General features: G+C 35.2%; 1 protein-coding gene and 1 pseudogene across 1 annotated transcript; both read right to left on the bottom strand.

The window, feature by feature from the left end:
• Positions 1 to 278: 278 nt before the first annotated feature.
• LOC148296360 (secreted RxLR effector protein 161 pseudogene) lies at positions 279 to 1,067 on the bottom strand (annotated as a pseudogene).
• A 10,530-nt stretch (positions 1,068 to 11,597) lies between these two features.
• LOC110750160 (cation/H(+) antiporter 15-like) lies at positions 11,598 to 17,600 on the bottom strand. The gene is made up of 4 exons (XM_021950440.2): positions 17,202 to 17,600; positions 16,975 to 17,088; positions 13,195 to 14,220; positions 11,598 to 12,797 (listed from the first exon to the last, which is right to left on the bottom strand). Exons 1-4 carry the CDS (start codon positions 17,598 to 17,600, stop codon positions 11,598 to 11,600), a joined length of 2,739 nt encoding a protein of 912 aa, XP_021806132.2.
• Positions 17,601 to 24,996: the final 7,396 nt, after the last annotated feature.

A 24,996-nucleotide genomic window follows, 5' to 3' on the forward strand; every position in this document is an offset into this window, starting at 1 on the left:
ATTGTTGCAGACATAATGATAATAAGTGGAGAGTTAGGTAACCAAATAACTCCCACATTTCTGGTCCAAGTAATGGAGCTAGAAAGAGACTCCCAAAATTATTTCCTTAATGGAAATCCAAGCTTAAGCAAGACAAAACTGAGAAGAAACTTAAACAAAAATAAACTGCCAACCATTCTTAAATGGAATAGAACTTATTCATTATCTAACAAAACAAAAGAGAAAAGAACAGCCCAAAATAATCAAAATAGGTTATAGAAATAACCTTGCTCCCACACTTAAACCAAGTCAAAAGATTCATGCAATCCCATACGCATCACAAAATCTTGAAAGACTCCCACAACCAAAGCTTTAGTCAAAGGATCTGCTAACATGGAGTGAGTATTTATGTACTCTACTTCAACAATACCTTCCTTGACTTTATCTTGAAGTGACATATACTTTATATCCATAATTCTCAAAGCAAATGATCGTTTGTTATTCTTAGCAAAATATATGGCTGCCTTATTATCACAGCAGATCTTCAAAGGCTTGTCAATATTTGCCACTAGTTTCATATCTATTACAAAATTCTTGATCCACAATCCTTGCCTAGTTGCTTCAAAACATCCAATAAATTCAGCCTCCATAGTGGATGTAGATATAGAATTTTGTTTTTTGCTTCTCCAAGAGACTGCACCTCTAGCCAAAAGAAAAATATATCCAATTGTAGATTTTCTGTCATCCACACAACCAGCCAAATCTGAATCTGAATAGCATGTGAGCTCCAAATTGTCAACATGGCCATACATTAACATAGGGGATTTAGTCTTCTTTAGATATCTCAGCACCTTCTTGGCTAAAACCCAATGTGGTTCACCAGGATTTGCTTGAAACCTTCCTAATACACTGAGTAAAAATGACAAGTCTGGCCTAGTACAGACTTGGGCATACATCAAGCTGCCCACAAGAGATGCATATGGTTTATTCTTCATGTTTGCCTGCTCTTTTTCAGTCATAGGACATTGGTCCCTTGAAGGCCTATCACCTTTGCCAATAGGAAGATCTCCAGGAGAACAAGCCTCCATATTAAATCTTTTAAGTACCTTGTTGATGTAATTGAGCTAGACAACCCCAAAAGCTTTCTTGATCTGTTTCTCATAATTTTAATGCCCAACACATAATGAGCCTCACCCAAATCCTTCATATCAAAACTATTAGATAACATAGTCTTTGACTTAAGTAGTAACTGAAAATCAGAACTTGCCAGCAAAATATCATCAACATATAAAACCGGAAAAATGAACCTGGATTTGTTGACTTTGAGGTAGATGCAATCATCATGTCTGTTCTTTATAAAACCAAAAGATGTTACCGCTTCATCAAACTTGAGATACCACTGCCTTGAAGCCTGTTTAAGACCATAAATGGATTTGTTCAACTTGCACACACAATGCTCTTTCCCCCTTTTAGCAAATCCTAGAGGTTACTACATAAAAATATCCTCCTTAAGATCCCCATTTAGAAAAGCAGTTTTGATATCCATTTGATGCAATCAAAATGGTCTGTCAAGGCCATAATGATACGTAGAGAATCCTTGGAGGACACTGGGGAAGAAGTGTCAGTGTAATCAAAACCTTCTCTACGTGTGAATCCTTTAGCAACCGTCGTGCCTTTAGCCTTTCTACTCTTCCTTGTGAGTCCCTTTTGGTTTTAAAAACCCATTTGCATACTATGGGTTTTCTGGAATAAGTGGAATCTGTCAAGGTCCAGACACCATTTTGGCGATTGAATTTAGCTCTTCCAACATTGCATTGTGCCATAAAGGAGCTTGAGCACTCTTCATAGCCTGATCAAATGACTTGGGATCATCTTCATCACCAATATCAAACTCTACTTCATGCAAATAAACCATATAATCTGCTGGTATTGCAAATTTTCTTTCCCTTTGAGATCTGTTTACATGAGGTTCATCATGTTGCTCAAGTTGTGCCGTAGGCTACTCAAGTTGTGCAGTAGGCTACTCAACCTGAAAAAGATTGTCAATTTGTTGTACAAGATTTTGTGGAGCAATATCTTGCGGTTGAGGAGTGTTGGCAGAAACTGGTGCAATGTTTTCATGAGCTTTGAAAGGGACAAAAGGAATGGGCAGCATAAGGGTGTGATCAGTTAATGTAGAGGCATGTGCAGATGACTCTGTCTCTTCAAAGTTGTAGTTCTTCGAAGAATTAGTATGTCCTGCAACTGAATGCTCAATGAACTTTGCATTATGACTCTCTGCAATTCTAGTATAAGAGTGTGGACAGTAAAATTTATAACCCTTAGACTTTTCAGAATATCCAATGAAATAGGAGCTAGTTGTTCTTGAGTCTAGTTTCTTTTCAATTGGATTGTAGATTCTAGCTTCAAATGGACAACCCCAAACATGTAAGTGAGCAAGACTAGGTTTTCTTCCAGTCCACATTTCAAAAGGTGTATTAGGCACTAATTTACTAGGAACTCTATTCAAAATATAATTTGCCGTTTTTAGTGCCTCTCCCCACAGAAAATCAGGTAGTTGTGAACTAGTAAGCATACTTCTTACCATGTCTTTAAGAGTTCTGTTCCTCATTTCAGTCACGCCATTTTGTTGTGGAGTTCCAGGAGTTGTGTACTGAGCTACTATTCCACTTTCCTGCAAGTAGATAGCAAATGGTCCTTTCTGTTGTCCAGCCTCTTTGTACTTGCCAAAAAACTCTCCTCCACGATCTGACCTTACAATTTTAATGTGTTTGTCCAATTACTTTTCAACTTCAAGTTTAAAATTTTTAAAACAGTTTAAGACTTGTGACTTTTCAGAAATTAAGTATAAATAGGCATATCGAGAGAGGTCATCTATATATGTAACAAAGTAAGAGTTGGCACAAATGGTTCTTGTTGGAAATGGACCACACACATCTGTGTGAATGATTTCTAAAAGGTCATTGCTTCTGGTTGAACCAGTTTTTCTTGTATTGGTAGTTTTACCCTTGAAACAATTTATGCAAACTTCAAAATCTTTTAAATCCAAGTTTGGTAAAATATTTTATTTTATTAACCAAGTCATTCTATCCTTTGAGATGTGCCCCAATCTTCTATGCCAAAGCATAGAAGAGTTTTCATTAGTGAGCATTCTCTTGGGTGCAGAATATTCAATGTTGAAACATTCTTGAACTTCAGTGCATTGAATTTGCCATAAATCACCACTCAGGAAAGCATAACCAAGCAAATCATTTAATTTATTATTTCGAAAAAGTTTTAAACTTTCACTGTCACCAGTGAAAGCAAAACATCTTTGACAAGACTAGATGCTGACACTAGGTTCCTTCTCATCGAAGGTACATAGAGTACTTTATTTAAAAACAAAAGAAAACCAGAAGACAATTTTAACTCAATACTACCAACTGACTCCACTTCTAATCTAGATCCATTTCCAACAAAAACTCTGTAGTTCTCTTTACTTTGCATCCTCTCCCTTCTGAATCCCTGCAAAGAATTTGTAATATGTGTTGTACAACCAGTGTCAAACCACCAAGAATTTTGAGGAATAAAAACAAGATTTGACTCAACACATACATTAATAAAATCATTGTTGAAAATAGTATTATTACCTTTCTTCACCAGCCATGCTTTGAAACCATCACAATCTTTTCTGACATGACTAGATTTTTGACAAAAGTAGCATTTGGCAATCTTTTTGTTCACTTTCAATTTTTCAGAAGTAGGAGGATTTTGAGCATTTTTAGCAGGTACAGCAGAATCATTGGAAAATTTCCTACCAGAGGTTGATCCACCTTTTGACCAAATTTATGATTTCCACACTCTTTGGACCACCAGGTTTCTTGCCGTTGACTGTATCAACCAAATTAATAGCCACTGTCTTTCCCTTTTTGAGCCTGTCTTCTTGCTCACAGCAAATTGAGATTAGCTCATTGACTGACCATTTGTCCTTCTGAGTATGATATGAAACTTTAATTTGTTCATACTCAGGAGTCAAGGAATTGAGTGCCATATGAACTATAAATTCATCATTAATAGGTATCTGCAGGCTATTTAACTTGTTGGCCACATCAACCATCTTCAAAAGGTGCTCACGAACACTTCCAGTACCATCATGCTTCATAGTGGTAAATGTTGACAAAAAATTTCCAATTTCTACCTTTTGGGATTTCTGATACTTCTCACTTATCGCAGCCAAATATTCTTTTGCAATGTCACACTTCTTAATTCCACCCCTTACATGTTCCTCCATGGCATTCTGAATGATCAGCAGTGATAACCTGTTGGTCTTTTCCCAATTGGCAAAATGACTTTTCTCTGCTTTAGTGCTTTCTGCAGTCAGATCAGCTGGCTTTTCTTCTCTTAAAGCTACATCATATTCCAACAGTCCTAGCAGAATGTCAATCTCCTATTTCCATTTCTTATAGTTGCTTCCATTCAGTTTCTGAATGTTGGTGAAGTTTAGGGGATTGGCACCTAGCATTGATGACTCATTAGACGTGAAAAGATATATATATTATTACAACAGAAAACTAGAACACAAGGTTTTCTATTATAATAAAAAATTGAATCAGCTTCACCTTTAGGCAAGAAACTTTCTATCAAAATGTGTTTGAATAGCCAAGCATAAATCAACAAGAATCAAAAATTATAAATTCCAACACCTTTAGGCAAGATGAAATAAATAATGTTCAAGTTCTTCATGACTCACTATACATTAGTTTACAGTAGAACCTAGGAGACAATTTCTTTGGAAATTAGCCTACCAGTCATAACCCATAAACTACGAATATGAGTTTTCTAAGTAATTCTTTCATAATTCCATCAAATAAGCCACTTTGGTAGATTATTCAATTGGTCCAAAAGAATTTTAAAAACAGATCAAGTTTGTGTATAACAAACATAATTTCCTTTAATAATTTAAAAGAACATAAAGCCACTAGCCAAAACAATCGAATGAGTCAATCGAATTCTCACTACTACAAAAAACACTTTGCGCGACGAATGGTTTTTGGTCGCGCAAAGCTCGTAAAGAAAGGGTTTGCGCGACGGCGAAAATTCTTCATCGCACAAAGCCACTTTGCGCGACGAAGGATAGCAACTTGCGCGACGAATCATGACGACTTTGCGCGACGAAAATAACAACTTTGCGCGACGGACAATAACAACTTTGCGCGACGAATATTAATTACTTTACGCGACGAATATTATCTACTTTGCGCGACGAATGTTAACGTCACTCAAAGGTTTGCGCGACGAAATATTCATTTTTTTTATTTTGTTTATTTTTTGAAAATTTTAAACTAAAATAAACTAATTTAATAGTTTGCGTGACGAAATATTTTGTCGCGCAAGGTTTTTGACATTTTTTATTATTATTACTCTCATATCAATTTCATTATATTAATTTTTTAAATTTAATTTAATTGTATGATTTTATTTTTCTTAATTACTTTAATTTAAATTGACATATTCAAAATAAAATTACATAAGAAAAATAGTGGTCAAATTATCCAATATACATAATATTCAAAATGTACACTTAAATTAACAAAGTACAATAATAAAATCTACAAGCATCTTATATCAAATCCTCAACTTTAGCCTCAGCAATTCCCTACAAAAAAAAAAACAAATATTGTCAAATAACAAAACAATAACATAAAATAATGACAAATAATTGGCATAAACTCAAAACTAACTCCAAAAACACATATTAATGAAAAAAAAAAATTTACAGAGAAGTGAGTGTGAGAGAATTAGAGAAGATAGTGAGAGAGAGATGAGAGAGTGAGTGAGAGTGAGAGATGATGAAAAGAGATATGAGAGAGTGAGTGAGAGAGAGAGAGAGATAGTGAAGAGAGAGATGAGAGATTAAGTGAGAGGAGTGAGTGTGAGAGAAATGGTAGGATTTGGGGAGTGGGAAAGAGAGAGAAATGGTAGGATTTAGAAGACATTGAGAAAATGGTGGAGGAATTATTTTGCTTTTAAAGAACGTATCACTTTGCGCGACGAAATAATATATTGGTCGCGCAAAGTGTTTAAAAAAATTTAAAAAAAAAATTCCCATTTTCGGTGCCCGCCAAATTTTTTCAGTTTTGGGTGACGAATTTCTGGATTCCCGCATCCCATTTTTGGTGCCCGCCAATTTTTTAGAGAATACTTTGCACGACGAATATTTATATATTGGTCGCGCAAAGTCGAAATTTTTTTTTAAAAATCCCATTTTTTGTGCCCGCCAAATTTTTAGAATATATACTTTGCGCGACGAATAATTATATATTGGTTGCGCAAAGTCGAAATTTTTTTTTTTTAAAAAAATCCCATTTTTGGTGCCCGCCAAATTTTTAGAGTATACTTTGCGCGACGAATATTTATATATTGGTCGCGCAAAGTCGAATTTTTTTTAAAAAAAAATCCCATTTTTGGTGCCAGCCAAAATTTTTAGAGTATACTTTGCGCGACGAATATTTATATATTGGTCATGCAAAGTCGAAATTTTTTTAAAAAAAAATTCCCATTTTTGGCACACGCCCAAATTTTGAGAGTATACTTTGCGCGATGAAATACTAATTGGTCGCGCAAAGTCTTAAAAAAATATTTAAAGCTACTAATAAATACATATACTATTCAATTTCTTAAGTGTTATACGTACAAAATAAATAAATTTAAAGCTACTCAACGATCCAACCGTCAAACTTGTTTGTTTATACTTCGAGATCATATACACCAAAATTCAGAAAAAATAAACATTAAGAGATTAATTAATGGGACAAAACATTTCGACGGTTATAAATGAAAAATCATGATTTAACGGTTATTTCAACCCTGATTTTGATGATTTTTTACAGCTACACTCCTTGACCCTATATGAATACAATGACTGCATTCGATCGTCAATTTAAAATATTTACACTAGTAGATACCACAAAATCTTATGTTATATTTAATAAACGTATAAATAAACTCTTATTTGTTAGTGAATATATTGTTTTCATGGCATACGCATTCTACAAAACTAGTTTCAACGATCCAACCGTCAAATTTGTTTGTTTACACTTTGAGATCATATATACCAAAAATCGAAAAAAATAAACATTCAGAGATTAAGTAATAGGACAAAACTTTTTGACGGTTATAAACGAAAAATCATGATTTAACGGTTATTTCAACCCTGATTTTGATGATTTTTTACAGCTACACTCCTTGACCCTATATGAATACAATGATTGCATTCGATCGTCAATTTAAAATATTTACACTAGTAGATACCACAAAATCTTATGTTATATTTAATAAAAGTATAAATAAACTCTTATTTGTTAGTGAATATATTGTTTTCATGGCATACGCATTCTACAAAACTAGTTTCAACGATCCAACCGTCAAATTTGTTTGTTTACACTTCGAGATCATATACGCCAAAAATCGGAAAAAATAAACATTCAGAGATTAAGTAATAGGACAAAACTTTTCGATGGTTATAAACAAAAATCACGATTAAACGGTTATTTTAACTCCGATTTTGATGATTTTTTACAGCTACACTCCTTGACCCTATATGAATATAATGACTCAATTTGATCTTCAATTGAAAATATTTACACTAGTGGATACCACAAAATCGTATATTGTATTTAATGAAAGTTTATAAACTCTTAATTGTTAGTGAATATATTGTTTTGATGGCATACGCATTCTACGAAACTAGTTTTAATGATCCAACTGTCAAACTTGTTTGTTTATACTTCAAGACATATACGCCAAAAATCGGAAAAAATAAACATTCAGAGATCAAGTAATAGGACAAAACTTTTCGACGGTTATAAACGAAAAATCACGATTTAACGGTTATTTCAATTTCGATTTTGATGATTTTTTACAGCTACATTCCTTGACCCTATATGAATACAATGAACCAATTCGATCGTCAATTTAAAATATATATTTTCTAACAAAAACCCAATCCGAACTACAATAATATATTTTTCTAGCAAAATAATTTTTTTATTTTATTTATTTTCGTATAGACTTTGCGAGACGAAGATTATTATTTCGTTGCGCAAAGGCATCCAAAAATTTTTACAAATAATTTTTTATTTATTTATTTTTGTAAATACTTTGCGAGACTAATCACTATTCGTCGCGCAAAACTCTGTGCACCGAACTCTAGTATTCGTCGCGCAAAGTGACTTTGTGCGACGATTTGTTTTTCGTTGCGCAAAATTGAGTCGCGTAAGACTTTGAGCGACGATGATTAATATTTGTCAATTTTGTTTCGTCGCGCAAAGTTTGGTCGCGCAAGGGTTTTTTTTTAGTAGTGTCTAGTGTTTGTTAATGCATTGAAAAAACACAACAATCATCACTTAATTGAATTGAACTCAAGAAACAATTTGGTGATGACTTAGACAACAACTGTATTTTCCAATAAGAAACAATTTCCACATTAAAAAAAAAAAAAAAAACTTCGAAATAGCTCTTGACCTGTTGCATTGGGTTAGTAGCATGACAGTTATGCAGAACATAAGATTAGAAAACAAAATTCACGCCCTTCAAACAATCAGTTTCCAAGCAGCAAGTTAAACAAAATTAAGCATGTGAAATCATGGTTTTAATTGTTAGGCTCTAATACCACATGTAAGTAAAACTGAAGTTAAATACAATAAACACATGAATTACAACATGAATAAAGAATACTTATCGATTGATTCATACTCAATGAAGAAGACATGACAACTATGGGAATGTTCTTCTTCTCTCTGCAACACCAGAATGTTCTTGCTATCAATAAGTCAAGCACACCACAGAACTTATGTATTGTGAGAGGAGGGACCGATTCTTTTATATTGAAGAAACCTTAACACTATCTCTCCTATTATAGATAGAGTAAGAGTTTAAACAAAACTAATATACTTAAGTGATTGAGTCCTAGTCAATATAAACTAACCAACGTCTGTCAAAACTGAAAGTCTAACAATAACTGATAAACATAAATCACATTATCTCATTCTAATATGATAATCATAACATGTGATTAGGCTAACTCACATAAGTCATCTTACATTTCTATCTTAAGAATGGATATGCAGAGACCTCGCCGACTCACCGATGAGAAGCAAGGTGCCTCCATGGCGCTTCAAGTAGAGGTGCCTTCATTTTTTTTCTTTTCCTATTTATTTAAGAGCTTTAGATTTATTTTAGAAAAAATAGTTTGTTATATTTAATTGTTTAAAAGCACAAATGACCATATTGGCCTCTGGATCCTATTGAGAGTTAACATCCGTTAAATTTGAAGAGTGTTAGTATTATAAACATAACATGTGGGGTCTGAGTGGAATGAGTCTAAACCTCAGGGGGTCTAACTGAAATTCTCCCTTCATAAATTATTTGGGCTTGAACGGTCATCATCTCGTGTTAGGTTGGTTAGTCATTTCCTTGATGACTAGGAAACCTTAACTTAACACATATACATGGTAACATCCCCTCACTAGCAGCTGCGCTATTGTTTCGAGATCTCTATTATAGACGTCCAATAATCTGAATAATGAGGAAGATCTACGGGACTTAGTACATTTGTGAAATGGTTTACACTTATAAAATGAGTTCGAATATATACAAGGCTTTTTATCACAAAATGGTCTATAAGGTTCACGAGATTATCACTTTTAGTCCCTTATGTTTTTTGTGACATGGTTGGTCCCTAACGTTACTACGCGTACATCAAATTGATCCGTCCTTCAAATATTCCGTTAAATTGATGACATGGCACATATGTAGAGCTCACACATCCAATGATATAGAGCCACGTGGCTTTAAATAAAAAATTATTATATTTAAAATATTTTAAAACTTAAAATTCATAAAGCATTTAAAAAATATATATTTTAGAAAAAAAAAATTATCATGTAGCATCCCTCACCTCCCCCTTTCCCTTTCTCCTATCTGCATTCTCTCTCTGTTCTATTTCTCCCGCACCCACAACCCACCCCCAGCCCCACCTACCCCACCTCCGAGTCTTAACTGATTTAACTTGATTATATAGCGAGCTGACAAACACTGTGAGTGTAGCAAATATATAGTAATTAATGAAAGAAGATTAAACACACCATAATCATTTATTTATAATTATTTACTACAATATGTTACACTTTATACATTGCATGGTAAGATAAATGTACAACATAGAGTTCCTATGAGGTTCAAAGTTTTCCCTATCTTCATTATCTTTATGTGTAGAGTAAGTCGTGTTACTCCACCACTCTTCATTACCCGACCACAATATTTGCAAACTGTGCCATGTTTGGGTCTTCATGTTCTTAAGCTGGATCACGTCTATTAACTCCACTAGACATCTTAAACATTCCTATATTTATTTGTCATGGAAATTAGGTAACTATTTTTTACCAAAAAATTTAGTAGTGACGGATATCCAAGAGAACCTAAATAATAAAGTTATTCTACGGAAGAATTAAATAGGACGTAGAGAAAATGATGGTAGGAAATTCAAGTAATTAAGAAAATAATATGGAATAATAAAACCTAATCATGAATAATAATACAATTTGGTAATAAAATAATAAATAACATTAAACATATTAAAATTATCCTATGAACAATTATACAACATTACTTAATTAGTTCAAAGAATTAACATGCAAGTATTATTTTGTTCTCACATGCACCAGTCCACACAAATTTTTGTATAAATTACAATAATATAAATATAAGTTTGTAAACTTACCTTAAATATGGCACCCTTTGCGTGTTTGTTGGGTTTTTTTTCCCTTTTTTCATGCATGTGCATATCGCGATATTTTGGCCAAATGTTGTTGAATTGTGTGAGAAATTATCGATGTTGATATTTTCTGATATTATTGTCAATATTATTGATAATTATAGGATATGTTCCAAAATATCCTAAACTCGAAAAAACGATAATATTGGCAACATTTCGTCAATATTATCCATATTTTGGTCCTTACCCGCGATCCAAAGTCCATCCCCCCTCCCCAACTCACTCTTTGCCTCTCTTGCTCCCCTCTCTCTCTCTCTCTCTCTAGTTTCTTACTTTTTCTTTTTTTTTTTAAATGTTTTTTTTTCAAATTTTAAAACATTTTTATGGATTTTAGGTTTTAAAAAATATTATATTTTTTATTTAAAGCCACGTGGCCCAATAGCATTGGATGTGTGGACTCCACATATGTGCCACGTCAGCATTTTAACAGAATTTTTGATGGAATCTCTTGGAATGAACTAATTTGATGTACGCTTATTAACGTTAAGGACCAACCATGTCACAAAAAAATATAAAGGACGAAAGGTGATAATTCCGCGAACCTCAGGGACCAATTGTGATAAAAACCCTTAATATAGAATAGCATAAGGAGACAAAAGAATGAGGATAGAAGATTTGCGATGTTACATTGATTTGGATCACAAGGTAATAAAGGGAAGGAAATTAATGACGGAGAGAAAACTAAGATGATCTATCTAGGTATGCTACCATTTAGTGAGTGGTACTTCATGAACCAAGCTCCCAAGTAGTGATGATGATATGATTTGCTCAAACTGTTCCAACGAGATCTCCCTTAACCAATCCCTCAAGCATAATTTGAATCTCCACCTTGTTGTACTATAAGAATGGATGTAGTAGCCAAAGAGGCTGAAGATACCAATTCATTTCCAACAACTCCTATCTCATTAGAGTCGTTGCTAGAATCCAGAAACATTGTGGCGGTGTCGTCTGACATGCCTTCATGCCTTCTTCCCACTATGATCATATCATAGTCACCTTCCATGTCGTTTATTTCTGTAAGGGTTTGTTCCCAACTTATCACCAGCTTCTCTAATAATTCTATGGAGGTATCGGTCATTGACCTCAACTTAAACTCATCCATGCACAAGTCATCAAGTGTCTTTTGCCTCCCTAAGTTTTCCATTGCCTCCAAAATACCAACATTCATATTATCATCGGAGCATACTTCTGCTCCCTCTTTATTTGGTTTAAGGTTAAACCGTATAACGGTTAGCCTAACCTGAGGATGACCAGCCATCCTCCCCGCATACGCTAATGCCTCGCGATCATCTACGCCACCAATGAACAACATGGCAAAGTGGTGACGACAGTTGGAGTAGGTGGATTTACCAAGGCCACGATCCACAAAGACACCTACAGAACACCGTGCATTTGCAATCAAGTTGTTGTTGAGGCTCTTTAAATGCGAGTTATTTGAATCTTGCAGTGGTCCTCCTCCATCCATAGTTGTAGAATATTGCTTGTGGAATGGGATGATTATAAGGGCAACACGATTCTCCTCCGCCATGCTGCATATGTCTTGGTGCATCGTGGTATAGGCAGACACCGCGGTGAGTGTTTGGACGAAGACGTTGTCTCTTTGTTTGGCATAGAGTTCAAAGGAACTTGAGGGAGAGGAGTTTTCAGACATATATACATCATTGGTGTTGGTAGTATTAGTTCCGGAAGTGTCACGCAAAAGCAACATCGCCGATGTGTGCCCAGTTAGTTCGACAAGGTGGACGGCAAGGACATGAATAGGGGATTGTTTGGTTGGATTAGAAGCATCAAGGAGGTTGATTGTTCCAGGGACATCGCGTGAGGTGTGGATGCATGCGAGGATTCGAAGCTCGGTTTTCGGTCTTAGGCCTCCTATATTCCTCTGTCTGTATTGCGTGGAAGGCCTACTGGTCGACTTGTAAACAATGGCAAGAAACGGCCCAACAAAAAATGTCATCATCCAAATCGCCACCATCATTAGTGAAAAAGTTTGTCTGTTCAAGACCTGGCAACATAAATACCACATAACAAGGATCGATTTCAAAGATACCCAGTAAAGAGTTCAATATGTCATATATATATATATATATGATTCAGTAATGTCATATATATATATATGATGCTGTATAATTATATATATAAAAAATTTTAATATAATTTAGCCACATACATTATAGTGTAGTACGGTAGTACGGTCACGTGGTATAACTTATCCACACATATTATAATATAAGTGGATATTTATTGATACTATTCCCTAAAAGTGGGAAATAGAAACCATGTTGTCCACTCATATTATAAAACGTGTACAAGTTATACCACATGGTCGTACTCGAGTACCATAATATAATTTCTCGCATGAAGCCATATATATCGATATATTGTAGTATGTATGTATGTACCTTTAGGTCCCTAGCAGCGTTGAGTATAATCATTGTCAATAAGCCTTTGGTGTTCATGAGAAATCCAAGAGCTAGACTATCACGTGGTGACATTTTGTTGAGTAAGCCGGCAACGAAAGTGCTTACAATCTTAGCCCCAAAAGCTATGATGAAAACAGCGACTACACGGTATATGTTAGTCCCAGTTTTTGCTTCCGATGCTGGATCTCTAAGATTGAGAATATCGTCAACGCTGACTCTTACCCCGTTGACGGAGTAGTAGATAGGCATCAACACCACAGGCACAAAAGTTCTGAGCTTCTTTATAAGAGTGTTTGAGAATTCTCCCCTAGGCATAATAGCTCCAAATACAAAAGGCCCTACCATGGAGTGTGATCCACCTGCATCGGTAATTAACCCACAAAGCACAACCCCAGCCATGACATAACATGTAAGCCCGTGGTAGTCGATGTTGTTACTCTCAAGGGCTCTCTCGCGGATTCGGTTAATAATCCGCGAGAGAGCCGGACGTACAACGAAAACGCATAGTCCTACAAAAGCCAAGGTGGACGTCACCGCTAAAATTTGATTATGATTGACTATGGCCATTCCCGTCAAAAGAAGAAACCATGAGCACAAGTCGGAGATAACGGAGGCAGATAAGGCGAGTCCTCCAACATCAGAGTAGAGAAGTTTCAGGTCCGCCAGGATTCCGGCGAGGTCCGAGAAGTTGGTGGTGGCAAGGGCAATGCCCCAAAAGAATGGGCCGTACTTTGTGCCCTTGGCTTTTGTTTGGTAGTCAAAGTCTTTGTATAGCAAATAGCGAAATAAGCCGAAACCAACAAGGACACAAAAGACAATGCCAGCAAGGGCAATGCTGAGTGACTTCTTCCCAGCACGTAGTATTGGTTTGAAATCAAGCTCTAAACCCACCAGGAACATGTGGTAAACAAGGGCAAAGTTTCCCGCAGTCTCTAACATCAACAAGCTACTCAAAGGAAATATATTTGATTTCAAAAAGATCACAACACCCAATGCCATGCCTCCCTGAAAATTTTAAATTAGTACTGAAAATGCTCTAATGACAATTATTTTGTTGTGATAAACATAAATTTTTCAAGCACACAGTAACAATACAGTAACAATATAGAACTTAATTCAGGCTCAAAGTAACCATTTTTTTCGACGCACCTCACCGTAACCCTGCGATTTCAATTTGGCTGATATTTTTCTTGAAAAATGATTTTTTTTTTCTTCTTCAAATTTATGACAACCACATAAAATGACCAAAATGGCACGCGTGTAGAACGGCTAAGACCATTAGCATGTTATGTCAATTCATGTAAAACATATATCTAGAGGTACAATCCTTTCAGCATATGGGCAATATGGCGTAGGAGGACTAGTATATATAATTTTCTACCAGTTAAACACATGGTCATCAAATATAAACTACGGTGGTGGTCGTCCAAGTATTGTAGATTGATATCCGACACCAGACAATATTTACGCCGAATTATAAATAATTTGTAATAGAGTAATAAGGATATGAAGTACTCACAAGAATCTCAGGAACAATACGTGGTTGGTGCAAGGGTTTGCACACGAGCACCAAAAGATGAGTGAAGAACATGGTGATGATCATTCTCATAATAAGGACGGGGAGAGCTTGCATCAAGGGGTTTTGGGCACGCCATAGCCCATATGGGGAAACTTTTCTTACATAGCATAACTGCACTGAATCTTTTGTATCAGCCCTTAAAAAATAAGTTTCCCCGCCTGTACCATTGTTAACCATTATATATCTAAGTGCTTTTCTGCTCCTTGCCGTACGTCTTCCCAAAATTAAGCAGGCCTTCGATCTTCGTCTTCCTCTTCTTTCCTTATGATTTTGTTCAGCACCAACAACCCTTGTCCAGAGAGACTAAGAAAATAATGGCGTAATTTTCCCGAGGAGAAATTGAGGCCTCAATCTCAACGAGATTTTTTCTTTTCTGTCGAAGAGAACGTGACTATATATACATATGCACTATGTTGTGAGAAAGAGGTTATATGTAACCGATGCACACATAATTTCTTACAACGGCTTAGTTGTAACGTAACGGGTAGAGTTGTTCCGCTATTTTGGGTTGGAAAGTTCTTTTGGCTTCTTACGTGCAAAGAGTTATTCCTCTTTACATGCAAAGAGTCAAAGTTTCTTTTTTTTTTTTTTTCTGTTTGTTTTAGTCCAATTGTATATATGTCAATATTGTTATAAAACTAAGGGAGTTAAGAGAGAATTGAAGAGAAAGAGAATAACCATAGAATTTCTCTTCTTAAGCTTGTATATTTCATCTTCATTGAGTGCCTATTTATAGGCAGCTAGAATAGGCTATTACAAATATAATATAGTGAGTAATTGGGAGGGTGAGTCATATGGTAGGTATAGTTGGATATGATGTGACATACATTAGGTATACTAAAGCATGGTGGGCATCCATTACATATAGTTTATAACATTCCCCCTTGGATGTCCACCATGGAATATGTCTCATTAAAAACCTTGCCAGTAAAACCCAGTGAGACAAAAATTGGTCGAAGGGAAAAAGAATACATAACCATGTGTGATATATAATTGTGTGTTATGTTCCATATAACATAGACGAGCGTGTGACACTGCCTCATTAAAACCTTGCCAGGAAAAACCCAGTGGGATAAAAACCTAGACGAAGGAAAAAGAGTACAGTCTATGGATATCTTTATGACTCACACGCTCCCCTTGATGCTGGTAAAAGATTTGCGAGTTTACGCATCCCAATATTGTGAACCATCTTTCTAAACCTTGTAGTTGGTAATGCTTTAGTGAACAAATTTGCAAAGTTATCGCTTGATTGTATTTGTTGGATATGTATTTCACCCTTTTGCTGAAGCTCATGGGTGTGGAAGAACTTTAGTGAAATGTGCTTGGTTCTGTCACCCTTGATGTAACCATTCTTGATTTGTGTAATACAAGCTGTATTGTCTTCGTATAATATTGTTGGAGTATTTTTATTTGAAGACAATCCACACGTTTCTAGTATATGTTGAGTCATATTTCTCAGCCATATGCATTCACAACTTGCTTCATGTAGTGCTAATATTTTGGAATGGTTCGAAGAAGTGGCGACTAAAGTCTGCTTTATGGATCTCCATGATATGGCAGCGCCACCACAAGTGAATACATAACTAGTTTGAGATTTTCCTTGATGTTGATCAGAAAGATAACCAGCATCTGCATAATCGACTATTTGTGATTTTGATTTCTCTAAATAATATAAACCCATGTCGGTTGTTCCATGAAGGTATCTCAATATATGTTTGATACCCTTCCAGTGCCTTTTTGTTGGTGCAGAGCTATGTCTTGTTAGGGCTACTCAATGGATGAGCTTTTTCCATGTAGAATCGTTTCAACAATTTTTCTGTATATGTTGATTGATGGATAAATATTTCATTTGACAAATGCTCTATTTGTAAGCCGAGGCAAAATTTAGTCTTCCCAAGATTTTTCATTTCAAATTCTTTTGTTAAATATGCAGCAATTTTTGTAAGCTCTTCAGGGGTCCCTACAAGATTTAAATCATCCACATAAACTGCGATAATAACAAATCCATTTTCCGATATTTTGATAAAAACACACGGACAAGTGGGATTGTTTATATACCCTTCTTGTAAAAGGTATTTGCTAAGGTGGTTGTACTACATTCTCCCTGATTGCTTTAGTCCATACAGGGACCGTTGTAATTTGATTGAATACAAATCACACTGCTTCGGATTATTTGTTACAGGATTTTTAAAACCATCGGGGATTGTCATATAAATATCAGTATCAAGTGATCCGTATAAATATGCTGCAACAACATCCATAAGTCGCATATCAAGCCTTTCAGTAAAACCAGGCTAATCAAGTAGCGCAATGTAATTGCGTCTATCACGGGGGAATATGTTTCGTTATAATCAATCCCGGGTTTCTGTGAGAAACCTTGTGCTATAAGATGTGCTTTGTAGCTTACAATCTCATTTTTCTCATTTCGTTTTCGTACAAACACCCATTTGTGTCCAACCGATTTTATGCCTTCGGGTGTTCGGACTATTGGTCCAAATACTTTACGATTTTCCAACGAATTTAACTCTGCTTGTATAGCATCTTTCCATTTTGGCCAATCATTTCTATGTTGACATTCTTCAACCGTTTTTGGTTTAGGATCCTCATTGTCTTTTGCAATATCTATTGCAACTTTGTATGCAAATATATTATCTATAATCACTTCCTTTCTATTCCAGATTTCTCCTGTACTCATGTAATTTAAACTAATCTCATCAGATATATCTTCGGGTGCATATGCCACTACAGGGGCTGTGTTTTTATCAACTTTAAACTGATCAGTTATTGTCTCTTCAGGAGCACTCATTTATTTTATGATTTTATATACTTCTGGAATATGCACTAGTGTCTTTTTCTTTCGAGGATTTTTATCTTTAGCACCCACAGGGACGCCCACGCTTCAAGCATGCCTTTGATGTATTATCATGTTGTCCTTCAGGGATATCAATCCTTGCGGGAGTATTTACGGCCGGTATATAAGATTTTATCACTTTCTTTGTATCAGTAAATGCGTCTGGTAATTGATTTGCAATGCTCTGCAAATGAATGATCCTTTGAACTTCATGTTCACTTTGGTTTGTATGTGGATCAAGATGAGATAGTGATGGTACATTCCATGTAATTTCACGCCGTTCTTCTGGAATCGGTATTTTTCCTCCCCCTAACGGCGGGCAAACTGTCTCATTAAAGTGGCAATCTGCAAATCGTGCCAAGAACATATCACCCGTTGAGGGTTCAAGATATCTAATGATGGATGGAGAATCAAATCCAATGTAAATGCCAAGACGTCGTTGGTGACCCATCTTAGTTCGTTGTGGTGGAGAAATTGGGACATAAACGGCACAACCAAAAATCTTTAAATGAGAAATGTTAGGTTGTTGTCCAAAAACAAGTTGTAATGGAGAATATTGATGAATAGAACTTGGACGAATGCGAACTAAAGATGCAACATGTAATATAGCATGTCCCCAGGCCGAAGTGGGTAATTGTGATCTTAAAAGTAGGGGTCTAGCAATTATTTGAAGGCGTTTGATAAAATTTTCTGCTAAACCATTTTGAGTATGAGTGTGTGCAACAGGGTGTTCAACATTAATACCAATTGACATGCAATAATCATCAAAAACTTGAGATGTAAATTCACCAGCATTATCAAGACGAATAGTTTTAATAGGATAGTCAGGAAAATGTGCCCTTAATTTAATTATTTGAGCAAGTAGTTTTGCAAAAGCATTAGAACTTGTAGAAAGTAAGCAAATATGTGACCATTTGGAAGAGGCATCTATCAATACCATAAAATAACGGAAAGGTCCACATGGTGGGTGAATAGGTCTACAAATGTCTCCTTGAATCTGATGTAAAAACATGGGAGATTCACCAACAACTTTCACCGGTGATGGTTTAATAACCAACTTTCCTTGTGAACAATGTGAACAAGCCACACATGAGCAATCACTCTGTGGAAGAATCTTCTGGTCCTTCAATGGGTGACCAAATGTATTTCCAATTATCCGACGCATCATTGTTGAACCTGGTTGACCAAGTCTATCATGCCAGAGCATAAAGTGTTTCTGATTGTTAAACTTCCGGTTTATATAATTTGATTCTATTGCACTTATGGTAGTATAATATAATCCTGATGAGAAAGCTGGAAGTTTTTCTACTACATGCTTCTGGCATGAGTTAATATAAGTAATGTAAAGATATTCTTTGTTCCCCTCATTCATAGTTTCAATATGAAATTCATTAAGACGAAGATCTTTAAAACTTAGTAGATTTCTTCTGGATTTGACCAAATACAAAGCACTTTCTATATAAATATTTGTTCCCCCAGGTAGTATTATTGTTGCTCTCCCGGAGCCTTCAATTAACTTGGCAGTACCCGAAATGGTATTTACATTGGCTTTAGCTATTTTCAAGTGTGTGAAATACTTCTTATGTCGAAGAATCGTATGCGTTGTTGCACTGTCTACTAGACATACATCTCCATCACATCGTTTGGAATTGCTCAAGGTATTGAAATTTTCCATATTTCTATATATGATGATAGAGATAATTAGATCATGGATCCATTTTATTAAATTAAAAACATTACACACAAAATGCAGAAATTAAAACATTCAGCTTATAACAAGCCCTTTATTTTAAGCGTTATACACAACATGCGGAAATTTAAACACACAACATAAAGTACAATGCAAAGTTCAACATTGAATCATTCAACATTCATGTCATCATTGGCATCATTGTTGTTCTTGTCATCATCATTGGCATTTTCTTCATTGATTATGGGATCAGTGTTTGTTGCATTCCTAAAAGGACACAAATTAATGTGCAAACAACCAATTAAAAATACCCGCAAGTGCACGAATCTAATGAAGTATAGATTATGTAAGTACGGGGTCGATCCCACGAAGAACTTGTCGGCTTCCTATAAGTTCTAATTTGAGTACGTAAAGAACACTAATTTAACACACCACAAATGCACAAATGCAAATTGGAAACTAAAAAAAAAGTAAAGAAATGTAAAAGAAATGAAACAACACAAGAAACCAAAGAAAAACAGAAACAGCACTTTCTATCACCCTTTTATCACCTTTTTATCACCTGTGAACAGTGCCGTGAACAGTGAAAATGAACAGTGACAACCGGTCGTGAACAGTGACGACCGGTCATTTTTGGACAGATTCATGTACGACCGGTCGCCTGAACAGTAACGACCGGTCGTTTTTGGGCAGATTCGTTTCTCTGTTTTTCCAGTTTCGACCTCTGTCCAGTGTTTTGCCTATAACTTTCCAACCGTACATCCAAAATTCACGTTCTTTATACGGTTGGATTCAGCACAGAAAATTCAAGAACACAACGTGGACCAAAAGTCCAAAACAGTTATGCAAATAAACAGAATTCAGTAAACAAGACACACAATGTAACAAACACACAACTCACACACACATTGGGGGGGGGGGGGGGTTTGGTTTGGTTCAAGTGACCTATTTCTATTGCATGAAAGTAAATGGACTTTGAATTTAAATGAGAATGGCATAGATGAATTATCAAAGAGTGGAATCAAGATGTAACAAACACTAGGGTTTCGGAATCCACCCTAAACAATTCTACCCAAGTTCATGAATACTCAAGTGATAAACTCTAAACGTGTTGTTGAAGATGTTCGCAATCAAGACCAGTACGAGTGGCTCAAGACGCATTGATTCTCTCTAATGTACGTAAAGTGCAGTACGAGTGCTACAATACTTGTGCCTTCCCTATAATCGAATCTAGGTGTGCTTAGTACTTTGATTCAATTACAAGAAAAACCCATTAACATGAAGATACACATAATCCCAACAACCTCAAGAAGCATGCTTTCAAAGGTGATCAATCAAAGAAGAACATACATCAAGGATAGATTAATTTGGTGAATTGGAATTCAACAACAATATCCAGAAATTCATACACTCAAGTATCAAAACAATAAGGTAATCATGTTTAGGGCTTCAACCTAAGCCCTAGCTATGGAGTTTAGTTCCTCATACTTATTTCAAATACAAACTCAAAATAAAACTAGAAAGAAGTTACAGATTTTGTGAACATGGGAGCTCAAGGTCTTCAATGGTGGAAATCTCTTCCACTTCTTGCTTTGTTGCCCTTGTCTTCCTCCTTGAGCTCCCTAGCTCCAAGCTTCATCTCCAGCTCCAAAATCTCTGCAAAATTATGGAATAATGTAATTGAATTCATTCCCCCACGTTCAATAGCCCTTTCATTTCAGATTGCACTCTCTTGCCCATCATTTCCAGCTCATACTTTTAATATAAAAGTCTTGCTTTTGTTAAAGCCTTTGCCTTTGTCCCCTTGTCATGATGGGTTCTTTTGTTATTGTCTTCATCAAGATGCTCTTTGTTTCAGATAATATCTCTCAACCAAAGTAATTTCTTGTTACCATGTGTTATGGTAACAAGAAGAATCAAGATAACATTATGGAGGTAAAAGCTGGAGCACTTCGGATTTCCAGAGATGTGGTAACATGCTGGATTGGTTGGATAGGCAATACTTGTCCAATGGAGCTCAAATTTGGATATGTTGTAGTTAACATCCATTGGAACAAGTCTCATGAAGATCATGACCTCATCCGAGCACCAGAGTATGTTGATCCCAGGCCAAGAAGTTGACCTACGAAAATGAACAAAATCAGAATTTATAACCAATAATGCACTTTTAGCTCATTTTCATCCCAACCAAGGTAAAATCTAAGAAAACACAAAAAGGAAGTAAAAAGCTATAAAATGTCAAGAACTAACTCAAAATAGTGGGTGAATAACATGAAAAATCATGTGTAAAAATGAACCGAACAGTGTTTCCATTTATTTCTGTAAAGAAATCAGAAACTTCTAAATGGGTGATATCTAAAGGCTCGTTGTCATCATAAAAAAGGTTATCGAAATCAGTGTAGTTTGTTTCCTTTTCCTTTCCCTTGATTGATTCTTGATATAGATGTTGCATTCCTAAAAGGACACAAATTAATGTGCAAACAATCAATTAAAAATACCCGCAAGTGCACGAATCTATTGAGGTATAGATTATGTAAGTACGGGGTCGATCCCACGAAGAACTTGTCGGCTTCCTATAAGTTCTAATTTGAGTACGTAAAGAACACTTATTTAACACACCACAAATGCACAAATGCAAAATGGAAACTAAAAATGAATAAAGGAAGGTAAAAGAAAAGAATCAAAACAAGAAACCAAAGAAAAACAGAAACAGCACTTTCTATCACCCTTTTATCACCTATTTATCACCTGTGAACAGTTCCGTGAACAGTGAAAATGAACAGTGCCGACCGGTCGTTTTTTGGCAGATTCGTTTCTCTGTTTTTCCAGTTTCGACCTATGTCCAGTGTTTTGCCTATAACTTTCCAACTGTTTATCCAAATTTCACGTTCTTTATACGGTTGGATTCAGCACATAAAATTCAAGAACACAAGGCAAATCAAAAGTCAAAAATAATTACGGAAACAAACAAAATTCAGTAAATAAGACACACAAAGTGTCAAACACACACACACACACATTGGGGGGGGGGGGGGGGGGGTGGTTGGTTTGGTTCAAGTGACCTATTTCTATTGCATGAAAGTAAATGTACCTTGAATTTAAATGAGAATGGCAGATATGAGTTATCAAAATGTGAAAGTACCAAGTACCAAACACTAGGGTTTCGGAATCCACCCTAAACAATTCTACCCATGTTCATGGATACTCAAGTGATGAACTCTAAACGTGTTGATGAAGATGTTCGCAATCAAGACCATGGGTCGTGGCTCAAGACGCATTGATTCTCTCTAATATACGTAAGGTGCATGGTTCGTGCTACAATACTTGTGCCCTCCCCATAATCGAACCTAGGTATGGTTCGTACTTCGATTCAATTACAAGGAAAACCCATTAAGTTAAAAGAGAATATGAACATCACAAAAATCCTAATAGCATGGTGTTTACATTAGGTATTCAAGAAACCAATTCACATGGATGATTCTTACTTCATCAATTTATTGCTTAGGATAACATGAAGATACACATAATCCCAACAATCTCAAGAAGCATGTTTTCAAAGATGGCCAACCAAGGAAAAACACACATCAAGGATACACTACTACAAAAAGGGCAAAAGACGACCAGAAAAAGACGACGGAAGAACAAAAAACCGTCGTTGTTTTTAAAAAGACGACGGTAACAAAAAACCGTCGTGGATAAGTGACTTAAACAACTAAAAAATGGAGATACTATTGAGAATTTTTTTATAACGACGCACACAAATAAAAAAGCGTCGTCTTATTAAAAAGCTTTTCTTTATAGTTAAAATCTGACCAAAAAACAACGACAGCAGGTATGACAAGCGTCTTCTTTTAAAAATCAAGTGTCCTTTTTTTGGTAAAGACATGGTTGTTTTGAAAGAACTGCCGTCTATTATATGTAAAGACGACGGTTTTTTTTATAAAAGGGTCGTCTATTATATGTAAAGACGACGGTTTTTTTATAAAAAGGGTCTTCTATTATATGTAAAGACGACGGTTTTTTTATGAAAGGGTCGTCTATTATATGTAAAGACGACGGTTTTTTTATAAAATAGGTCGTCTATTATATGTAAAGACGACGGTTTTTTTATAAAAAGGGTCGTCTATTATTAAGTAAAGACGACGGTTTTTTTATAAAAGGGTCGTCTATTATATGTAAAGACGACGGTTTTTTTATAAAAAGGGTCGTCTATTATTAAGTAAAGACGACCCTTGTTATATGAAAATGGTCGTCTATTATGAATTAAAGACGACCCTTTTCATATAAAAAGGGTTGTCTATTATGTAAAGACGACAGTTTTTTATAAAAAGGGTCGTCTATTATTAAGTAAAGACGACACTTTTTATATGAAAAGGGTCGTCTATTATGAAGTAAATACGACACTTTTCATATAAAAGGGTCGTCTATTATATCTAAAGACGACGGTTTTTTATAAAAAGGGTCGTCTATTATTAAGTAAAGACGACCCTTTTTATATGAAAAGGGTCGTCTATTATGAAGTAAAGATGACGGTTTTTTAGAAAAGGGTCGTCTATTATATGTAAAGATGACGGTTTGTTTTTAAAAAGGGTCATCTATTGTGAAGTAAAGATAACGGTTTTTTAAAAACAAGATTTAACGGTTATTTCAACTCTGATTTCGATCGTCAATTTAAAATATTTACACTAGTGGTTACCACAAAATCTTATGTTATGTTTAATGAAAGTATAAATAAACTCTTAATTGTTAGTGAATATATTGTTTTGATGGCATACGCATTCTATGAAACTAGTTTCAATGATCCAACCGTCAAACTTGTTTGCTTACACATCGTGATCATATACGCTAAAAATCGGGAAAAAAAAAATCAAAGATCAAGTAACGGGACAAAACATTTCGACGGTTATAAACGAAAAATCAAGATTTAACGGTTATTTTAATTCTGATTTTGATAATTTTTTACAGCTACACTCCTTGACCCTATATGAATACAATGACTGCATTCGATCATCAATTTAAAATATTTACACTAGTGGATACCACAAAATCTTATGTTATATTTAATGAAAGTATAAATAAACTCTTAATTGTTAGTGAATATATTGTTTTGATGGCATACGCATTCTACGAAACTAGTTTCAACGATCCAACCGTCAAACTTGTTTGTGTACACATCGTGATCATATACGCCAAAAATCGGGAAAAAAAATAAATCAGAGATCAAGTAATGGGACAAAACATTTCGACGGTTATAAACGAAAAATCAAGATTTAACGGTTATTTTAACTCCGATTTTGATGATTTTTTTACAGCTACACTCCTTGACCCTATATGAATACAATGACTCAATTTGATCTTCAATTTAAAATATTTACACTAGTGGATACCACAAAATCTTATGTTGTATTTAATGAAAGTATAAATAAAAAGGGTCGTCTATTATATGTAAAGACGACGGTTTTTTTATAAAAGGGTCGTCTATTATATGTAAAGACGACCCTTTTTATGAAAAGGGTCGTCTATTATATGTAAAGACGACGGTTTTTTTTATAAAAGGGTCGTCTATTATATGTAAAGACGACGGTTTTTTTATAAAAGGGTCGTCTATTATATGTAAAGACGACGGTTTTTTTATGAAAAGGTCGTCTATTATATGTAAAG

This window comes from Prunus avium, chromosome 2, assembly GCF_965620075.1.
Source record: "Prunus avium chromosome 2, drPruAviu1.hap1.1, whole genome shotgun sequence".
Taxonomy (NCBI): Eukaryota; Viridiplantae; Streptophyta; class Magnoliopsida; order Rosales; family Rosaceae; genus Prunus; species Prunus avium.

Coding starts and splice junctions, on each gene's coding strand:
- LOC110750160 (XM_021950440.2), bottom strand. CDS start 17,600: ATGAGTGCTCCTGAAGAGACAATAACTGATCAGTTTAAAGTTGATAAA. Junction 14,221..16,974: donor CCGATGGTTTTAAAAATCCT/GTAACAAATAAT, acceptor TAAAATTTTCAG/GGAGGCATGGCATTGGGTGT. Junction 12,798..13,194: donor ACGCTGCTAGGGACCTAAAG/GTACATACATAC, acceptor TTATGTTGCCAG/GTCTTGAACAGACAAACTTT.